This window comes from Ctenopharyngodon idella, chromosome 22 (assembly GCF_019924925.1).
Source record: "Ctenopharyngodon idella isolate HZGC_01 chromosome 22, HZGC01, whole genome shotgun sequence".
NCBI classification, from domain to species: Eukaryota; Metazoa; Chordata; class Actinopteri; order Cypriniformes; family Xenocyprididae; genus Ctenopharyngodon; species Ctenopharyngodon idella.
The window spans coordinates 25,426,854-25,449,275 of record NC_067241.1 but is presented as its reverse complement, the minus strand read 5'-3'; the positions used below and the strand labels follow the sequence as shown (position 1 = coordinate 25,449,275).

Here is a 22,422-nt window from a genome sequence, read left to right as displayed (position 1 = left end):
AGTACAAAAAACAGCTTTTCACAACAGGTTGTCACTGTTCTAAACCCTACTTTTTTAACCCCGGGTAAAGGAAGGTTTCACACTTGTAATTAAAAAGTGTGGTTAGCAACGCTTTTTACCCATGGTTATGAAACCCTGCTCCGGAACAGGGTTAGCATTGTTTTTTTGGTGTTTCCCCCACATTGTGGTGTCAAACGTGTACAATGTGAAATGATGCGGTGTTAGAATGTTATGACTAGATGCTTAGCAACTGACAACCAATAGCTTGCCGCATATTCACAGTCACGGAAACACCATGTGTTGTATAAAATGATTTCAGCGTTTGAGGGGGAAAATGTCAAATGGTGACAGAAAACATGACATGAAAAAAGCGTGAAATTGGAGTAAAGTAGAGATTGTTTCATTCTTACCTTTATAGTTCGAAAAGTCCTTTCAGGATAAATTTTTTTAATATGGTTGGCAGTATATAATATAAGGATGCTCAATGCTAGAGCTAGAGAGTTCGTCCAATCAGTAACACTGACACTGCACATATCCAAAAGGACATTAACCCAGGGATTAGGAATGTACAGTGTAAAACTTCAATTTATGAATACCCGGGATTAATTGTTAACCCCAGGTAAGTTGTGAGCAATGTGAAATGTGAAGCAAGATAACAATTTCGTTTACCCAGGGTTAATGATTTCAAGTGTGAAAAGACCTAGATTTATATTAGAGTGTGTCCATTTAAATTAAGATCAAATTTTTTGGATTTTTATATCTATGCATATTGGAAGAAAGTGTTTTTATAACTCAAAAAATTTCATCTGGATCATTTTGGCCTGCGCAGATCACCAGCTCCACTTTTCCATCCACAAATGTCTGCGTTGACATCGTCGTCTGCAAACCAACCATCTTTTCCTGTGAATAGGCTCCTCCAGCTGTGACGAAGGAGGATTTGAGTGGAAAAAGTTCTTCACAGTTAGCCGCAAATTCCCGCTTTTACAGGCCCACAGTGGAACATTCTATACTTAGTCACTGTGCGCTGCCACTTGGTCTTTTCATTTTCAAGTCAGTTCATGGGGTTTGCCTCCATAGATTTGTGTAAAACTGATGCTAATATTAAGTGGGCCTTTGCACATAAAAAAAAAAAAAAGAAAACATGGCATGAAGCTTGGATTTCTGATGGGGGATTCTCATTAAATTCAAACTTATAATGCTCAGAGAAATTATTGTAAGTTGATACTTCACAGTTGTTTTCCTCTGTTTCTTCTTAAATTCTCATCTGGAAATCTGACCCATCATGCCTTGAAGGCAAAATGCTTACAGGCTCAATGGACTAATTTCTAAGAAAGATTAATTGCTATGAGTTAGCTACAAAAAGATAAGGGCAATCAATCATTCTTTTAACAGCTTACTGGGCGAAAAAAAAAAAAATTAAGATTAGTGTAATCAACGACAAAAAAGTAGACGTGTGAGGACAAGAGAGCATGGTTTATATAGTTGTTGATGGTTTGAAGTACAAAACAAGACCATAATTTTGTTTTCATTTTGCTCTGTTATTATGTATGACTGTTGGAATGTTTTTGTAAAATGGAAATGGAATTGGACACCACTTACTGTTTTCTTTTACTGTGATGACATATTCAAAATGCTCATTAGACCCTAAGGGTCCAATTTGTCATAACAAGAAACTGAAACTTTGACAGTGATAAAACAACATAGTTTGAGTAGAGATACACTGTATGGTTTCGATTAAGAGAGTGGTGGCTTTCCAACATGTGTTCAAATTCTGATTCAACAGAAATACTACTGAAAGAATTTTGATTATACTTTATTCAAAATATTCATAGTATTTATGAATGGTTTTGATTCATGAGATATTGGCTTATGCTCTTGTAATCTTTTTTTTGTCTAAATCAGTTTTCAATTGTCTCTAATATTGTCTTGTTGGATCCTTTCTCAAATATGTAAAAATATTTTCTTAACATCAAGATGAAGTTTTCTGAAGGCGAAATAGGCATGCTCACTATTTATCTTCTCCATCCAGAAGTTTCCTGTAGGTGGCTATCTCAGCTTCCAGCTCCATCTTAATGTTGAGCAGGGCCTGATACTCCAGCGTTTGACTTTGAATGTCATCACGCAGCTGCTTAAGCTCAGACTCCCGCAGCAAAATTATGCCATTGTATTGCTCCAACTGCATGCCATATCGCAACTTTGTTTCATGAAGGGTTTCTTCCAAAGATGCTCTCTGTAAGAAAAGGCAAAAAGTAAAAACAAAAAACATGATTAATATGTTGAAAAGCTCCATCAAGGTGTGTGGGCAGAATATCTTACATTTCCGGTCAGAGACTGCAGCTCTGTTTCCAAAGTTTGCATCTGCCTGCGGCTCACACTGACTTGTGTTCTGGCTTCCTTCAATGCTGCAGTGTTCTCGGTCACTTGAACCTGCACAACAGAGATCTATACAAAAAACAGAGAATTACACTTCTTTCTTGTCTTTAAAACAGAAATTGAGTGTAAACTTTGCAATAAAAAGTGATGCCCCACTTTTGATTCGTGCCAGGCTTTGAGCTCCTCCTGGTTCTTGAGGGCGATCTTTTCATACTTCGCTCTCATCTCCTCCATGATCTTAATCAGATCATGTCCCTTAGGAGCATCAACATCCACCTGCACTCCTGACTGGGTGATCTGACTATATATTTCTGACACTTCCTGAAAAATAGATTTGAGGTACCACAGGGTTATATTTTGGGCCCTTTATACATTATTTGTGAGCTACTGCACTCTCTGATCTATGGTAATTTAATATGAATTTTTAATATAATCAAATGTATTTACCAGCTGATGTTGTTTCTTTAAACTGATGAGCTCCACTTTCAAACCTTCAACATCATTTTCCAGATGGAGCCGTGCCACATTGATGTCATCCAGCATCTTTCTCAGTGCATTAATGTCTGTTTCAACAGACTGTCTTAGCTGAAATTCATTTTCAAACCTATAGAAACATTACATTAATGAGAATGAGAGTTATTCTTTTTATTATTTGTTAAATAGTGCTAGTTGGTGGCAGGTTGAATTAAAGGGAGGTTTCAGTTTCATTGGACAAAAATTTGACTAAAGGTGATTCATCAGTATGTTCCCTGGAAAAGAAAGACTGTACAATTTAAATGCACATGTCTGCTACAAGTTTATATTGTCAACTTTTGCACATTTGGTTCTTGACATATAAATGGCCTCGAAGCTAAAAGAAATGGAATAAAACGTACAAAACAGAGTTTGATTTTATAGTGTCTTTTAAACCAGCTTACTTGACCCTGTAGTCTTCAGCAGCCAACTTGGCATTGTCAATACGAATGCTCGTATTTGCATTGCTTAAAACCATCTCCAGGATCTAAATGGACATAACCAAAAAAGGTACAATACAGCCTATTGTTAGTTTATTATCTCAGGCCAATATAAAGGAGCCACTTCTCAAGAATTATTTATATGCCTTACTCAAGGACATGTTCAAAGTCCAGTTTTTGAATGATCATTACTTTGAACTAAACCTTTCATTAAACCCACATTATTAATAAAAATTAAAGCAAAAATATAACTTAAAAGTAGTAGAAGCTGTTGTGGATGTGGTTGGATAATAATTTAGTGCAATGGATGAACCAGTTAATACCCTCTATAAAATTCACATTCAACCTCACAGAAATACAAATCTGGTTAAATGTAATAAAATGGGGAAAATAAATAATTATGCATATTGAGATACTACAAAGGACAGTATTGTTAGAGACTAATATTTCAGTGGACAGAAGTACTAATTACCTCTTTGCGTAGTTTATCAAGGGTGGCTTGGTAGTGACTGTAGTCCTTAGCGTCTGGACCTTTTTTCTCCATAACCTGGCGGATTTTCACCTCCAGTTCGGCGTTGGCCTTCTCCAAACTCCTAACTTTCTCCAGGTAGGAAGCAAGACGTTCATTCAAGATTTGCATGGTTTCCTTTTCATTTGCAACATTTCCAACTAGCCCCATTTGTGCAGTGGTAGATCCGAAGATCTCCTTGGAATAGGAACCCCTGTTCCCAGCATTTCTCCAAGAGTAAAATATGGGTCTCAGCATGCTGAGATCCTCTGACGGCATTCTGTATATTCTTTTGTTCTGAACGCTGAAGTTTTGCATTTTGCACAATTTTCTGCAGAGAGATCTTAATGAAAAGGAGATCAGATGCAACCGCTGGTTCTGAGAGGTATGAGGTTTTTATGGTTTTACACTTCACAAGATGTAGACACTTTTGTTATCTGTAGACTCTGGACTTCCACCCCACCCACTGCCTATGGTATTATTAACTGGGAAATTAAGCCTTAGGTCTCCCCCTGAAAATATTTCACAAGAATGAAAATTCAGTTATTGAGAAAATATATGTTTTTTTTTTTTTTGGTCCGTAAAATAAAAATCAACTGGGCTCAGTGCTATTTTGGACCCCATTGACGCTGTGTGGACAAACACTTTTGAAACATTCTTCAGAGTATTTTCTTTTGTGTTCTGAAGTAGAAATAAATTCATACAGGTTTGCAACAACATGAGTAAATGATGACAATTTTATTTCATCTCTACCCTTTAACCACTCACTTGGCACTTTTTGAGTATTATGTCTTTTAGAGCTCATTTCAGTTAGGGAGTATCTTATTTCAAATAAGTCCTAACATGAACTACCTGTATCAAATTGTTTGGTTCATGCAACATTTTATAGGAGCTCCTTGAATGCTGTCTCCATGAATGAATTACCAAAGTAAAGCCCATTTTTCGGTTCTCATGATATGAATATCTCTTGAATCACAATGGCTGAAATATCAAAGATACCGACTTCGACAACAAAGGGTCTTATCACAACTGACATTATTTATTAGTCGGTTGTAAAATGCAGTTGCCTGTCTTGATTTTTTGTGAAAACATAAGCAGCATTTAGTTAGTTCTCCAGTTTTTTTTCTCTAATTTTCACATAACCACCAATTATTATTATTATTATTTTAATTATATACAATTTTGAATAAAAAAAACCTTTCAGGTCTAAGTTTGTCACTTAAGTGCTTTACCCTCAGTACTCGTTTTATTCTAAAACTGGGTGCAAAGAATGATGGCAGCTGAGTCTCAAAACTATCTTTCATCAGATTGTTAGCAATGTTGTCATATAACTTAAATGACAGAAGCAGAATGCAAAGATTTGATAAAAGTGTCATCTTTTATTGGAAAAGACAAGACATGATGACAACAACACAGCATAGAAACGAAATGGGACAATCAATGATTCGGCATAAACAATCATTATCATTACAAAAATATGTAATAAAGTTTCAATAGTGTTCTTTGACTTTCAGTCTTTTTTGGCTATTAATAGTCATTAAAGTGTTACATTTGTTGTTTTAAATTAGTGTTGGAATGTTCTAGTTAAATCTCATTGCATATGTGCTCTGAGACCCTTACAATAAGGCACTTCGGACTAAATAAATATCTAATGTGTTAAGTCCAACCTGTCTTTAGATCATTTTATCATTGGCCCATAAGGTTTTTCTGATGTGTTGTGGAGGTTGATCTGAAATTTGATGTTCAAAGATTCCTCTCTTTGGTCTCTGTGCTTGAAGACACCACCTTCCCATCCACCAGCGTCTGCGTGACCGTCATCACTTTAACCTTCTTTTGCTCGTCAAGAGCATCCTGGAGCCTGCAGGAGAAAACATGCTTGTTACCAACCGCACAAAACAAATACTCCAGCAAATCTAGCCACTAAGTTTTAAAACAAAGCTACACAAATGGTTAACTGCTGTGCAAACTTTGCATGCTTTTCAGAAGAAGACTTACTTGAAGTCTCCACCGTCGAGAAGCCTCCTGTAGGTGGCAATTTCTGCCTCCAGCTTCATCTTGATGTTCAGCAGAGCCTCGTACTCCTGTGTCTGGTGTTGGATGTTGTTGCGCAGTTTTGTGAGCTCAGACTCCAGTTGCATGACGATGGTGTTGAGACTCTCGATCTCCATGTTGTAACGCATTTCTGTATCCCTCAGGGTGGCCTCCAGGGATCCTTTCTGGAGAATGAAGCAAAGAGAACCCAGGAGTTAGGTTTGAGCCTCAAGACAAATTCAAGACATGAAAAAAATACAGCTAAATATGATTAAAGGATTGAAAAGACCAAATGGAAAATGGTACAAGAAGACAAACTCACCAGGTTCCTCTGTGACTCCAACTCGATCTCCAATGTCTGAATTTGTCTGCGAAGTTCGTTGACTTCTGTACGAGCACCCTGGAGGGCTTCTGTGTTCTGTGTGACTTGTACCTGAATCTCTGTGATCTAGAGAGAGGAAAAAATGTCACATTAGCCCCAAAACAAAGGCATCGTAACAGTGTTTAGCAAGACTTGATTGCAAGAAAATGATTGTCTTTTGGAATATACCTGAGATTCGTGCCAGGCCTTCAACTCCTCCTGGTTCTTCAGAGCCATCTTCTCGTACTTGGCTCTCATCTCCTCCATGATCTGGGCAATATCCTGACCCTTAGGAGCATCAACATCCACCTGCACTCCTGACAGGGAGACCTGGTTACGAAGCTCCATTACCTCCTGTTGGGTGGAAAGACCATAAAATATGTCTTAAAGCAACGCCCATAAGACACAGTTTCCAGATGTCCAAATGTGCCAGATGTGTACTCACATTGTCATGGTTCTTCTTGAGGAAGATGAGCTCTTCCTTGAGGGCTTCAATCTCGCTTTCAAGGTTCATGCGGTTCAGGTTGGTGTCATCAATGACCTTTCTCAAGCCGGCAATGTCGGCCTCCACACCTTGGCGGATGGACAGCTCAGATTCATACCTGCAGGCACAACAAAGGTCAATGGATCACTGTTTCTCGTCAAAACTAGGAAACTCCCCATGAGGTCAAAATGTTTGTTAGACTTTACTCACTTGACTCTGAAGTCATCAGCTGCCAGACGGGCATTATCAATCTGGAGCACCAGACGGGCATTATTTGTGGTGGCATCAAAGATCTACAACCAAAACAGAAACCATTTGAATCAGTCACACCAAAGAGTCAGGAAACCACCACTGAACAATAGCATGTGTAGGCTAATTATGACAGAAAACCTCACCTAACTTTAACTGTTTTACATATTTGCTAATTTTAGTACATAATGTGTAAAACACATGGTCACTGGAGCTTTAGTACCATCTTCTGCCCTGATGCCTTAATTTGCTTAGATAAGAGATACTGGAGAACAAAGTCCACTTCACAGTTCGTTGGATAATCATTAACCAACAGCCATGTTGGAAAAGCATCTGGTGTCTGACAGTTGTAAATTAAGTTGTCTAGCGGAAAAGTTGGATTTCCTGTTTTTTCTAACCTGATGTATTTTGTCGTAAATGCTTTCCACGTCTGCAAGCCAGCATATCCTGGCATGATGGAAAAGGGTGGAGACAAATAACTATTATATTTATATTTATAACTATTATATATTAGATTATATTTTCCATATGCTAAGGGGTGTTGGTTATCTATCTGCACTAAGTTCTACTTAAATGCTTAGTATGTTTTAATTGAAATAAATGTTCTATTTGTTTTTTGTTTTTTTTTATTTCTATATTATATATTTTATTGATTATTGTTATATATAAAGTATACTTCACTGAGTGTTGAACCTTTAAATTGGAATGTTACTTTCAGTGCCAAATCTTTTCATCAGGTTAATCTCATGGCTAATCCCATTTACTTTCGTGACTCTAGAAAACCCTGAGGAATAGGAATTTAATTGTTTTAACTGAATCTACCTGTCACTTCACTGCATTGTGACTTATGAATGAAAAATCAATCATTCTGATAACACTGCCAAGTTATCAGTGACATATTAGCTATAAATTTCAGCTTCAAGAAACCGTTGGTGTGAAACTGACTCTAATCAGCATTTTATCATTGACAGTATCTACTTTATGAACTCAAACTTTTCAAAAAAAAAAAAAAAAAAAATCTAGAACAGCACAAATTACTTGAATATAGCTAGCTTTGCTTGGCATATCTCCAAGGTAGCTCTGCCATTTTCAGAAAGTCTCACAGCTGGTCGCATTTTGCACTGTCTGAACTTCCTCGACTTTTCCATTTTATGACACACACACAAACGCTAAAACATATGAGATCGCAGAGTTTCCATCCCAAGGGAATAAACAAACATCTGGATGTGTAACAGGACAAGGATAAATACAGGATGGAAATGATTATTCACCAGAATTCCGGCTGTAAGCAGAAGTTATGACTGTCGTCCTGTAGAGACTGAGACCCCCTCCCCCATACGTCCCCTCTTTTTAGTTTCACCCATAGTTTATTTTTTGGTTCTCTGCCTATCAGTGCTGGCCATCAGTAAACTCTCATTCAACCCTTTTAAATCAAACCGCCTTTAAATGACAAAGAATTGCCTTTGTTTTGTTAGTTTCTGTCTTGAAACCCAATAAATGTCCACTAGACTGTTAATAAACACAAAGCAGCACAATTAGACTGCCACATTAAGTTCTTTATAGAGGCCATAAAATTCCTGTACCCCTCTCCCACTCATTCAAACTAACCTTCTTGCGCAGCTCATCAACGATGGGCTGGAAACGGCTGTAGTCGTGGACATCAGGACCTCTCTTCTCCAGGGCCTCACGGATCTTCACCTCCAGCTTGCTGTTGGCCTGCTCCAGGAACCTCACTTTCTCCAGGTAGGAGGCCAGACGGTCATTCAAGTTCTGCATGGCCATCTTCTCATTGCCCATGATCTCACCTGTGGCTCCGGTTGCACTCACATGGATGGAGCTGGACATTGAGGGAAGTCCCATTCCACTGCGGACACCTTGGTAGGAAGCAGAGGAGATACGGGTTCCTTGACCTCCGGCGCCGCCGTAGATGCTCGCAGCCCGGTAAGTTGGCACGTTGGTGGAACGCTTGATGGACATCTGGGACATCGGCACCTGGGAGGTGGAGGAACGCACGCTATAGCTTGTTCTCATACTCATGGTTGCTGTAAGTGAGTGAGCAGATGAGTGAATGAAGGCCTGGAGAGAGATAGAGCTCAGTAACACACAGCCAGAGGAGTGCACAGGGCATGAGGGACACTCTCTGGCTTTATGAACAAACAGCTTTCAGGAGTCCCGCCCCAAGCTCCTCCTACAGCAGAAACATTCGAGTCTGCGGTTCTGTGACTGGATGCCTTTAAGAAGTTTGTTATTACAAGTGGCTCCATTTTTCCTCTCTGAAATTAGAGTGAAATGTTCTTCACATCAGGATTTTTGAGGGTTTTTTTAATCAAAAGAACATGCACTTCTATTATTTACAAAATATAATACATTCTTGATATGAAATCTCTGATAAAGATTTACTTTAAAAATGTGAAACAATGAAAAATATTATTTCTGAATTGACATTCACCTAGATTGATAAATGGTGTAAAGATTTGTGATAACACTTTAGTTTCCATTTCTCAGTATTAACTAGTTGCTTATTAGCATGCATATTAATAGGATATTGGCTGTTTATTAGTATTTATAAAGCACATATTAATGCCTTATTCTGATCATATTCTACAAGTTTATTGAGGCAAAAGTCGTAGTTTATATTGAGAATTGGACCCTAATCTAAAGTGTGACTAAATTTGTTTAAAGATAGTTTGTGATACCTGCTAATGTTAACAATGATTGTAAAGGGTTACCACTTATTCACACAACTGATATTGTTATCTTTGTATTACAAATATACTAACGTAGTATGAAAATATGCAGGAACTATTGAGTAACTCTCTTCCAGGGAAACCAAACTTGTTAAACACTCATATTGAGAAATCATTATGTTTTGCAATTTGTCGACTCTTTTTTGTGTGTGGCTCATACTGTAAATGAAAAAAAAGATTTTCGTGTTTCGGCAGGCCGTCTTTCTTATCTTTCTCATCTTTCTCTGATAACCATTACACTGGAAAAAAACTGCCAAAAATGGTTAAGAGAAAAAAGGATTAGCCTATCACAATTTTTCTAGTTGTGATATCCGATCACCTAAAAGGATTTTCCTGACTGCCACGCCTGTAAAAGGATGTGTGAACAAAGGAACAATTAGTCTGGCTACACATACATGTACGGACAAAGAAATGAGCTAATCACTGAAACCTATCTAGACCCCCCAATAGTTTTAAACCCATTCACACACTGGATTAGACCCATATCTGTTTGAAATAAGTTTGACAAAGATGAGTTTCAGAAAAGAAAGCTGATACTATCCACACATTCCCAGAGGATTTACTTTGGGCTTGTAGGTTGCTAAAATTGCTAACGTTGGAAATACACAAGAATTAAACTGCTCAGAAATATTTCAAAGACTTTTATGTGTGTTTTCAAACACAGAACAAGCTGATCTTTTGTATTTTGAAAGGCATTTTCCCATAAATTCAACTTCCCTACTCAAACGGCCCTAAAACTGTCCCAAGAGAGTCTGAATAAAGCAAACCTTGCTTGTGTTTGGCTGTGAATCTGTTCTGCATGGCGATCCTCCCTTATCCATTGTGTAGGAATGTGTTTGTTTGAGGCTGGAAGGGCACAGGGGGAATTTGATGTGAAAGAATGCAGATCAATGTTGTAGACCATGCACAGGCTCTCAGTTTGCTGTCGTTTATTTACTGATGTAGGAAATGAGTCTTTGAGGCCATAAACTCAGTCATGAATGAAGCTACCATTTTATTGTTATTAAATTTTTTTTTTTTTACATTCAGACTTGTTTTGTATGGTACTCTAATGACATTATTTATAACTTTAAATTGTTATGATGATTTTTTTTTTTTTTTTTTTTTAATTAGTGACTGAATATTTTTGTCACACTTTACAGTCATGTCCCATTAAAGTTAGTTAACAATGATGAATACATTTGTTACAGTATTTATTCATCTTTGTTAATGTTATTTAATAAAAATACAATTTTTCATTGTATGTTAGCTCAGGTCCATTAAATAAACTTTTGATTTTAAAATTTGTAGATATTAACATTAAATAAGATTAAGAAATGCTTTTTCATTGTTAGTTCATGTAAACTAATGTTGTTAACAAATGTTAACTATTGTAAAGTGTTACCAATATTTAATAATGTAACCCTTAAATTAATTTAAAGCATTTTAAATGGCATTGGCCTCTTTCTTATTCAGGGTTTGTGTGATCAAAACCCTAAAAAAGCCTAAAAGCCTTTAATCATTTTTCGTAAATCTAATGCAATCAGTGTTGGGGGTTGCCAGATCTTCATCGCTCCACACTTGGGAGGACCGTGAGATTATTGCAGCAAAGTTATGATGGAGGCATGACAAAACAAGCGGGTGGTCCAGTCAAAACTCATCTGACTTATTTGAGGTGTGTCCTTGCAAAAATATGTATTCTGAAAAACAAACACCCATACACCCACCCTCAGTTCATAAATCTATGTGTTACACTATTTTTGAAAGACTCATAATTCTTCAAAAGAAAATATTGTCATTCACATAGAGGATAAGTGATCTGTTTGTGCATCACAACTGTCATGGGAACCATAGGGAAAAGAAATTTAAACACAGGCCACATTGCATAATATAATACAACAGAAGGGAAGGGAGGAGGGACAGGGTCACCTGAGCACTGATAAAAGTGACTCATTTTACCATCAGGTGAAAGCAGTTCCATATATGGGCATGTTTGAAATGTGCTCAGTTATGGTGTTTGTACATGTGTTGGCATAGCACCCATGATGAAATACAGGGATTACTATTAATTTACTTAACTCAACATAGCAAACTTAATTTAAATAAAAACTAACCCTAAAAGTCTTTTAGTTATGTGCGGCATTGTTGTGTCGTGCTAAATGTAGCGCAATAAAGTGTCTTTTAAACATTGTGCAGGCGACGGATCCGGTCACATTATTGGTTTATAGTCACTTTGACGTTGTCAGATATAGTCTGTCGATCATCATCTGAATGATCCTGCAGGGAGTTTGTTTAAATGGACTTTCTTTCACTCATAGTAGTGTTTTAAATGAAAGAGCTTGTTTATCTAATATCAATCACAAAACAAAGGATACTGTATATAACTGGCTGCTTCCCCCAATCCCATGCATGGCAACTAATCCAGAATCACCCCAATAGGATAATATAGGATTTATAGCACTCTAACATTCAAAATTTAGGGTCATTAAAGGGATAGTTCACCCAAAAATGAAAATTTTGTCATTTACTCACCCTCAAGTAGTTCCAAACCTGTATAAATTTCTTTGTTCTGCTGAACACTAAGGAAGATATTTGGAAGAATGTTTGTAACTGAGCAGATCTCGCCCCCCATTGACTATCATAGTAGGAAAAAAATACTATGGCAGTCAATGGGGAGTGAGATCTGCTTGGTTTCAAACATTCTTCCAAATATCTTCCTTAGTGTTCAGCAGAACAAAGAAATTTATACAGGTTTGGATCAACTTGAGGGTGAGTAAATAATGACAGAATTTTTATTTTTGGGTAAACTATCCCTTTAAGATTTTCTTTTTAAGAAATTGATTTATTCACCAAGGATACATTAAATTGATCAAAATTGTCAGAGATGTTTTCTCAGCAGCAGCATGAAAATGACAGCATGAAAAAGACATTGCAGTGGTTAGATTAAAGAACAATGTTTTTTTTTTTTTTGTTTTTTTTCTTTTTTTATCCAAAGCAAAGGAGTTGCATGCTCAGCACAAAATGGGTTTGATGAGATCATGGTGGAGGTTTAGACTAGGTTCATAAGTCATACAGTGGTTAGAGACAGTTTAATCCTCTGCATCAAAATGTGAAATACACATGGGCTCTATGCCGGCTTTCAGGCATTTCTGATGACAGCAGTGCACAACAAAACTCCAGCCATAGACATAACCATTTATGAGCAATATGTGCCATTATCCTGGCTGGTAGTTTGAAAACAAAAAAACAAGATAATTCAAATTTAAGATCTGATTACATTTTTTCCTATCTAGGCAGATGAAGTCCACACAGAGGGTGTGGCACTAGCAGAGTGTTTTTTTTTTTTCCCCCAGTAACTTATCAGCACTAAAAAAAAGTGTTTGCCTGTAACATTGACACAGTCATGAATTGTCACACAGTGAGTCAGGTTGAATCCGGTAGGTGTGGCACAACCGATAAAAATGATCATATTTATTTAGTTTTTGAAACTGTTTTGTCTGCCTGTCTGTCTTTTTATTTTATTTTATTTTATTTTATTTTATTTTATTTTATTTTATTTTATTTTATTTTATTTTATTTTATTTTATTATTTTATTTTATTTTATTTTAGATTTGATCAATCTAACTTTCCTCTACACTGTAACAATACTGTCTGCCTGTCTGTCTTTTTATTATTTTATTTTATTTTATTTATTTATTTTATTCTATTTTTTATTTTATTTTATTTTATTTTATTTTATTTTATTTTATTTTATTTTATTTTATTTTTGATTTGATCAATCAAACTTTCCTCTACACTGTAACAACACTGTCTGCCTGTCTGTCTTTTTATTTTATTTTATTTTAATTTAATTTTGATTTGATCAATCAAACTTTCCTCTACACTGTAACAACACTGTGGTTGACAGAACTTCACCCGAAAAAATGGAGAATATAGCAATATTTCAAGTTTTACAGATGAAAAAATGTGTATTTCATTACCTTAAATAATGATAATATACCAGATTATAAAATCTGTTTAGATGTACTACAGTTTTAACCATAGAGCTTACTGTTAACCAATTAACAGGTTTTAATCATATCATTTTTTACAGTCTTTTACCATTAAAATTACAATCATTTGTACAGTGTAGGAATCTAATGGCAGTCCCATTGTGTATTGTTGTGTTTTGGAACAATCTTGCAACCTGAAGCATGTTTCATCTGAAATCATTTCTCATGTCAAACTACGATTGCAACAAAGTGCGACAAGCTGTTTGGCATCACTAGAGCTTGACACCTGATCTGGCTTTATTTTGTACACATTCAGGCATAGACAAAAACCACAAGATTGAGATGTACGGAATGTTCCAGATGTGATGACATCTGATAAAACACATGGCAGGTGTCTGTCACATTCCTCAGATGTGAGACGCAGCAGAAGCAGAACAGACTGAAGTCAGTCAGAGTTGGGGGGCAGATAAAAGACAGGGGAGGTGGTGGGAAAGGTGGAGTAAGAAGGGCGGGGGCAGTTACTGGATGTCTGATAGTGTGACTAAAATGCTTTGATTCTTGTGAAGCACATTCCACTGACTCTTTATTTTGGTTCTCAGTAGGATAAAGTTTGGGAGGAGGAGAGTGAGGGGAAATGCTGTGTGTGTGGCTCAATCATCCTGTGTCTCATGTAAAATCCTCTTACACTTTGAGAACATTAGATAACATGCAAAAATTCAAGTTCACCTCCATTTGTGCACAAATTTACACAATTTTTTGTTTAGTTATGTGTATGTGTGTGAGTACAAACCATTAAAGCAATAAGCCCCAAGAAGCTCCGCGTCGTGCCTAACAACGCCCCTTAGCTGTTATCAATTCACTGTAAACCACGGATTCAAGGGCCTTATTGCTTTTATAAAATGGTTACCACACAATACAAATATTAAAGCCAAAAAATATGTATCAATGCAATTTTCATGATGTGAAATCATTAAAAGGTTTCGAACGCAGCTCAGCCAATCAGAATCAAGGGCCGGAACTATCCATTTTACAATCCTGCATTAAACCTCTGCATTACTATTTATTACTAATTACTTTCTAAATACCATATCAAAAACATACATTTTATCACTAGACATTAAATTTTGATGTCAAATCCACTATTGTTTTATATTGTCTATAACATAATTAATGCAATTACATCAGAATTTACTGTAATTAAATTACAGAAAAATTAAGAGTAATCCATTCCGTTCAGCCACTAAAGGCCATTTATACCAAGTATATCGTTGGAGTACACCAACAATATCGTTGGAATCACTTTCCATCTGATGAAGGATAACAATATTAACAGCCAATCAGAATCAACTTGATTTTAAAGAGCTTGAGCATTTAAAGCAGCTGACGAAAAAAAAAAGGCAGCATACGCTAAAACAAAACATTATAGTGCGCTGGTGTGGATGCTAATATAGTTATTGTTAGAGGTTCCTTTATAGTTATTTTTCTTTCTGTGAACAGGCCTTAAAGGGTTAGTTCACCCAAAAATGAAAATTTTTTCATTAATTATTCACTTTCATGTTGTTCCAAACTCGTAAGACCTTCGTTCATCTTTGGAACACAAATTAAGATATTTTTGATGAAATCCGAGAACTTTCTGACCCGTCCATAGAAAGCAACATGATTACAACTTTCAAGGTCCAGAAAGGTAGTAAAGACATTGTTAAAACAGTTCATGTGATTACAGTGGTTCAACCTTAATGTTATGAAGCGACAAGAATACTTGTGCTCAAAAAAAAAAAAAACACAAAATAACTTATTTTAATAATAACTTATATTAATAATTTATTCAACAATTTCTTCTCTTCCGTATCAGTCTCTGACACTTTTCACGTAAATAATAAGCCCCATGAAGCAGTGGTTTACAGTGAATTTATAACAGTTAAGGGGCGTTGTTAGGCACGTTATCAATTCACTGTAAACCATGGCTTCACGAGGCTTATTGCTTTTATAAAACAGTTACCACCCAAAACAAATATTAAAGCCAAAAAATATGTATCAATGCAACGTTCATGAAGTAAAATCATTAAAAGCCTTCCTTCCGCTGGAAAAAATAGTCCCTGACCGTGAAAAGCAACAAAGGTTACATTTATTACACCTATAGATGGCAGCAAAGATTGTCTTCATGAGCGAAATCACTCAGTCGCAAAGATTTTTATATTGAAACTTGTTGTGAACATGGAACAAGACGCAAATGACAAATGCTTTGACTAGCTCTGTCAGTGTCAGCAGGGCACAGGAAAACCCATTAAATTTTAAAAGGACAAGATCGCATCGGACATTCAAATGAATTTTTTATTGTGAACATAGGACTGACCTGAAGGAAAATGCTAAATCTGAATGCAGGTAATACACTCTCTTCAATGAACATAATCAATTCAGAACAAACATATGTTTATGTTGCTAACAGTGGTTGCTAAGACAGCAACAGAAAAACTTTTTTACAATTGCGGCTTCGAATGCGGCTCAACCAATCAGAATCAAGGGCCGGAACTATCTGTTTTATAATTAAGGTTGAACCACTGTAGTCACATGGACTATTTTATTGATGTCTTTACTACCTTTCTGGACCTTGAAAGTGGTAATTGCATTGCAGTCTATGACGGGTCAGAAAGCTCTCGGATTTCATCAAAAATATCTTCATTTGTGTTCTGAAGATGAACAAAGGTCTTACGGGTGTGGAACAACATGAAGGTAAGTACTTAATGACAGAAATTTCATTTTTGAGTGAATTACCCTTTAAAGTTGTTGCTCTGTATGTGTTTGTTAGTTTGTTGACATACTGTTGATAGAGTGTTCTAGGTGTTTGTTTACTGGCCAAAGTCCAAAGAACCCAATCCAAATATTAGATTTGTGATTTTCTAATCCTTACACCTTCAGGTCCATCCTTCAATATAAGTCTGTAGGATTTTTTTCACCAGTTTTATCATCAACCTTATGGAAATCATACATCACTTAGAAAAGCACACTTTGACAGCACACCTCTTCTCAATAAGTCACATGATTTGAGGTATCACTCATGTCTGTAAAACAAATGGTGTGCAACACTATGAATGCAGTTAGAGTTCAGGGTTTGTTCAAAGCACAAATTCAGGCATTGAAAATCACACAGCAATTAGTGTGAAGAATTCCCCCTCTTACATAAAACATGCTCCAAGAGCACATTCCCAAGGCAGCAGGAAACAACTTTCCCCTTTCATACGCCTTTTTTTACCACGCCACCCCAGCCGCTCTTGGCGAGTTCGCGTGACTTTGCTCACCAAATTTCACAACTGTGTCGGCCCTACAGCTGCAGTCTTCTGGAACAGCAGTGCCGAGGCGCTGGCTCATTTACGAGGTCCAGCGTACTGAGACTGAGTTCTTACAATCGGCCGAGCAGATGAGGGGCGGTACAGTACAATGGAAACACTCACTGAATGAAAAGAACCACTGTGTGCCTTTCAAGGGACCACAGCAGCTCCCTCACACTCAGTAGCTCTTAAATTAGTGAAGACGGAAAGGCTATGTGTGTGTGTAGCAGTGGAAAGAAGTGTTGACTTATGACTGAGAGAATATTTTCAGCCTTTGTGTTGAATGATGAATTATCAGCACACTAGGAAGGACTTTTCGTGCATGTCTGTGACATTTAGGCGGACAGTGGCATCTTCACCATGTCTGGATTCATCCCTCTTCTTAAGGTCATAAAAATCATGTCAGATGATTCAGTGTTGTATTCATCTGGCCGGGACCCCACAGTCTTATTACCCAGGATTCTTTGAGAGTCCACTACATAATGATGTTTCACAGCAGGGCCGAGGAACATGGCTGAGACCTCCTTACTCATTTTGCTGGAAAGATTTATTGTTTAGTTCCAGACAGTGACAACAGACACACATTGTATAGTGCTCTACAGTTTTATCTAGATTTTTATGCCACCACAATTCTGGGATGTTCTGGTTGGTTGTTAGGACATTGCAGTGTGGTCCTTACAGTAAGGGATTTTTAGCATGTTGCAATGCAGTTGTGATGGTGTTGTTTACAAGCAAAAATTGTTTGACATTCTTCTAGATATGGGAATCTTTTTTTTTTTTTCACGTCAGATGGAAATTGTGATATGCTTAGAAAAATAGTAACACATCTTTCAGGTTGTGCGATTTGAGCCATCATTCAATTCTGTAGCACAAATAGTGTAAGACTAGGGTGAGGTTTTGATATTATAATAATTATTTTTAACTATTATAATATAAATATGAATAATATTATTCTGTCATAATAAATATTTCCTGATAATTTATTCACCTCCATGTCATCCAAGATGTTTATGTCTTTCTTTCTTCAGTCGAAAAGAAATGATGGATTTTAAGGAAAACATTCCAGGATTTTTCTCCATATAGTGGACTTCAACAGGGATCAACAGGTCCAAATGTCAGTTTCAGTGCAACTTCAAAGGGCTCTACATGATCCCAGACGAGGAATAAGGGTCTTATCTAGTGAAACAATCGGTCATTTTCTAAAAAAAAAAAAAAAAGTTATATACTTTTTAACCACTCATCTTGCACTGCTCTGCGATCCGCCACGCATTACGTAATCACGTTGGAAAGGTCACGCATGATGGAGGCGGAAGTACCACGGTAGGACAAAAAACTCCATCTCATTTTCTCCTCCTTCAAACTTCAAAATCATCCGACATCAGTGTTTTGTAAAGGACTTAGTTTGACTTAGTATTTTCACATTCGCTTTGTAGACACTGGATCGGTACTTCCGCCTACATCACGCGTGACCTTTCCAGCATGATTACATAATGCGTGGCGCATCGCAGAGCTAGTGCAAGACGAGCATTTTTGGTAAAATGTATATAAATTTTGACAGATCATTTCTCTAGATAAGACCCTTATTCCTCATCTGGGATCATGTAGAGCCCTTTGAAGCTGCACTGAAACTGACATTTGGACCTTCAACCCGTTGAACCCCACTGAAGTCCACTATATGGAGAAAAATCCTGGAATGTTTTCCTCAAAAACCTTCATTTCTTTTCGACTGAAGAAAGAAAGACATGAACATCTTGGATGACATGGGGTGAGTAAATTATCAGGAAATTTGAATTCTAAAGTGAACTAATCCTTTAAACTTGTTTTATTTCAGCCTAATGTTTTTTTTTTATTTTTTTATTTCAGTTAGTGATTTCTTTTTTAGTTTTAGTTAACAATAACAACACTGTCTCACAATAGTGCCTTTATATTGTGCCCTTTTGAGAAACATCAAAACAACAGCCAGCCTCAAAAGCTCAAAAGAAACAGAGGAGCAACATGGGGAGCATTTGAAATCAGCCATTATAGAGGACTTGGCTTTGATCTGGCAACCCTCTTGTCCTGACCTCTCTCCTCTCCCTCCATTGCTCATGGTGCTTACTTCGGTCAGAGAAATACCTCATATGTTTGTGGAGAGTGGCACAGTAGTATGAAAGTGAATGGACAGTGTGAAGGCGATGTATCAGGAGTGTATGTCTCAGGTATTAGTTGTCGGGAATGAGCTGAAAACTGCACAGAGCCCTTTGGATCAGTTTGTGTGGCTGAGGATGTAGTATCATGCTCTACAGGATGTGTTAGTTGTATTGTATTTCTTCATTCATTTTCAATTTTTGTTGTATTATTCAAGCCAGAAGGCCAAGGTGTTATTCTGCCCCTGATTCTGTGTGTCTACGTGTGTGTGTGTGTGTATGTGTGTGTGTGTGTATGTTGACTTTTCCATTAATACAGGAAGATAGGGGGTAACCTCTGAAATTGGGTTCCTGTTAATGTTTTTGTCTTGCTCTACAGGAAGTTCCACCTCAGCCATAGACAATCCAGACTGAGACTTGGAGCTCTGGGGTCAGTGATAGGGATGGGCGATGCCATTTCTTTCCTTTTTGAGGAACTAATACCAATACTTCAGATAACGATACCTCTATTAAAAGGAAAGCATTTGTGATAGCATTGCTATTAATCGGCTTATATTGGTTACGCTTGATGGTCCACTTTAGAATAAGTAAGTTTGCAACTACATGTCAACTAACTCTCATTAGAGTATTAATAGACTGTAGTAGACAGTTAGGTTAGGGTTGGCTGAATGTCTGATGCATACAGCACACTTAACTGGAAACACTTCAGGATTTCTGTAGTCGTCATCTGGTTGGTTGAATTCTATAGGATGTCCTGTGTGTGTCATGTTCTTTAACGGTCCGCCTGGAAACAAATGCCGCCATCCCCCTCGTAAAAAGAAGGAAGCCGTCATGTGTTTACAACTGTGAGAATGAGCCAGGATCAACTAAATGCTGGATTTTCAAAAGTATGTAAAGTTCGCGGCTCCATTGTTGCAGTAAACTTGCACAACGTTCTTGAATTAATCATTTATTAGATGCTTGTCTGTTGTTGTAGGGACATCGACTTTATATTTTCACACCCTTAAACATGACGTGGAACAAATCAAACTGTGATTGGTTGCGTTACATGTCAGTCAAACGTCCTCTTGGGCGGTCCTCGGCCAATGAAAGCTGCGATTGAGTCCAGACCTTCTGTCTACACGAGACTAGGTTAGGGTTAGGTGTTTGGGTTCAGGTTAGCAAAATAAGTTGACGTAGTTGTAAAGTTACAAGTAAGGCGAGATACGTGATCAGATTACTTTTTCAGGTAACTAGTAAAGTATCGAAAAGAAGTGTTACCCCTATATTTTATATTTAATATTTATTAAATATAAAATATATAATAATATATATAAAATATATATACTTAATATTTATTAACATGACAATTCAGCTTCTATATTTTAAAGCTATATCAAACAGAAAAAATAGCCTATACATATGCTTACTTAGTGTAGTGAAATACTTTAATATTATTATTAATATTTTAGCATTTATGCTCATGTTTACATAATTGAGGAGAGAAAGAGTTCAGTTTGCTCTCAAAGTATTAGTAAAAGAAAAAAAAAGTTTCACTTGAAGCTTGATATCCATTAATGTTCAATAATTTAAAGGGGTCCTTGATTATGATTTCACTTTTTTAACTTTAGTTAGTGTGTAATGTTGCGCATAAACAACATCTGCAAAGGTACGACGCTCAAAGTTCAATGCGAAGGGAGATATTTTCTTTTAAAGAATTCTCTGTTTAAGGTCTACAACAAATGGCTGGTAGGGACTACAATGAGCTTCTTCCCGGGTTGGTGACATCACTAACCCTAAAATTTACATAAACCCCGCCCCCGAGAACACACAACAAAGGGGGTGAGGCCATGTTATTGCATTACAGTACGTAACACAAATGCAATAGCATGTCATAAAAGCAAGATGCCAACATGACAAGATATAACCGTAATTACCCTAAACTATACCTGATTCATCTTCATGCAGCATATATTCTCTAACTCTGTAGGATCTTACAACAGTTCCCACAGGAGCGATTTATAGATTATCATGACAGAATATGCTAATTAATAGCTTTAAGATAGTTAACTCCACATCAGCTACATAAATTCATCAACTAACCGTTCAGAACCGTTCATTCTACATGTTGTCACTTCTTCTTGAGTCTATCCATCAGTGTCCGACTCCGGTTTGAACATAAAAGTCTGAACAGTTTCTGACATTTTCAGTGAGTTTGAGGTAATCGGCGCTACTAACACAAGCTCTTGAAACTCCGCCCTCTTCTTGGGAGCAGCAGCTCATTTGCATTTAAAGGGACACACACAAAAACAGAGCGTTTTTGCTCCCCCTCAAAAAGTGACACATTTAACATGCTATAAAAATGATCTGTGGGATATTTTGAGCTAAAACTTCACATACACACTCTGGGGACATCAGAGACTTATATTACATCTTGTAAAAGTGGCATTATATGACCCCTTTAAAAAAGGATATTAATTAATGGATTAAAAAAGCAATATAATAAAAAAAATCTAATCAATAATAATAATAGTAATAATAATAAACTTAGGCTTAATATTTGTATATGCAGATTAATCAGTCCACCCAAAGTGAATGAGCACTGTGTGGTTTGTGCAGTTAATGAATACATTACAAGACAGCTCTGAAAAGCACGCCTCTGTCTCTTAGCAGTAGTCTTGTTGCACATGGCTGTATTTTCCATTTACTACACATTTTGCCATTCATCCAAGTGGTTTCACAGAGGAGATCCTCTGGAATTTGACCCAATGACACACTGCAAAGGCCAGTTGCGTGTGAGTCAACACCCTGATGTGTGAGTTGTGACTGCTAGGTTAACAGAAATCCCCACTGTTCTACAGATTAAACTGATTAGATAAGTCTAGCACTCAGAGCTAACAGACACTGACTAAAAGCCACTACGGTAACACTATCTATGTATGAGACCCTGCTGATTCACATTTGTTTATATGATTTTCAAGCCTGATCCTCCACTTTTTTAAAATGGACATCATTAGCCCAAAACAAAAAAAGAACTTGAAGATGTTTTGTTTGTTCAGGTTTTGTTCTCACTGTTTTGTTAGGATGTTTGAGGAGGTGGGTGTTCAATCTGCATCAGTCGTGATCAAAGAGACAACCAAGACTTCCAGACTTGTTCTCTCAGCAGCGGTGACCTCTGACCTGGGAGAGGCAGTTCCTGGCATGCAACAGGCCTGGATTGTGTTAGGACAGAGAACCCAAAGCCTCCCACTCATTCTCTCAAATCCCTCCCTCACTCTTTATGCCACTTTTTCACCTTCAGGAATGTGCCGGA

General features: G+C 37.0%; 2 protein-coding genes across 2 annotated transcripts; both read right to left on the bottom strand.

Moving 5' to 3' along the window:
- Nucleotides 1-1,454: 1,454 nt before the first annotated feature.
- krt18a.2 (keratin 18a, tandem duplicate 2) lies at nucleotides 1,455-4,246 on the bottom strand. Its single transcript, XM_051880085.1, has 6 exons — nucleotides 3,799-4,246; nucleotides 3,291-3,373; nucleotides 2,821-2,977; nucleotides 2,530-2,694; nucleotides 2,317-2,442; nucleotides 1,455-2,230 (listed from the first exon to the last, which is right to left on the bottom strand). The coding sequence occupies exons 1-6, from the start codon at nucleotides 4,150-4,152 to the stop codon at nucleotides 2,009-2,011; spliced, it is 1,107 nt and encodes a 368-aa protein (XP_051736045.1). The 5' UTR covers nucleotides 4,153-4,246; the 3' UTR covers nucleotides 1,455-2,008.
- A 947-nt stretch (nucleotides 4,247-5,193) lies between these two features.
- krt18a.1 (keratin 18a, tandem duplicate 1) lies at nucleotides 5,194-9,095 on the bottom strand. Its single transcript, XM_051880084.1, has 7 exons — nucleotides 8,568-9,095; nucleotides 6,921-7,003; nucleotides 6,672-6,828; nucleotides 6,416-6,580; nucleotides 6,188-6,313; nucleotides 5,830-6,050; nucleotides 5,194-5,692 (listed from the first exon to the last, which is right to left on the bottom strand). The coding sequence occupies exons 1-7, from the start codon at nucleotides 8,994-8,996 to the stop codon at nucleotides 5,578-5,580; spliced, it is 1,296 nt and encodes a 431-aa protein (XP_051736044.1). The 5' UTR covers nucleotides 8,997-9,095; the 3' UTR covers nucleotides 5,194-5,577.
- Between the last annotated feature and the right edge of the window lie 13,327 nt (nucleotides 9,096-22,422).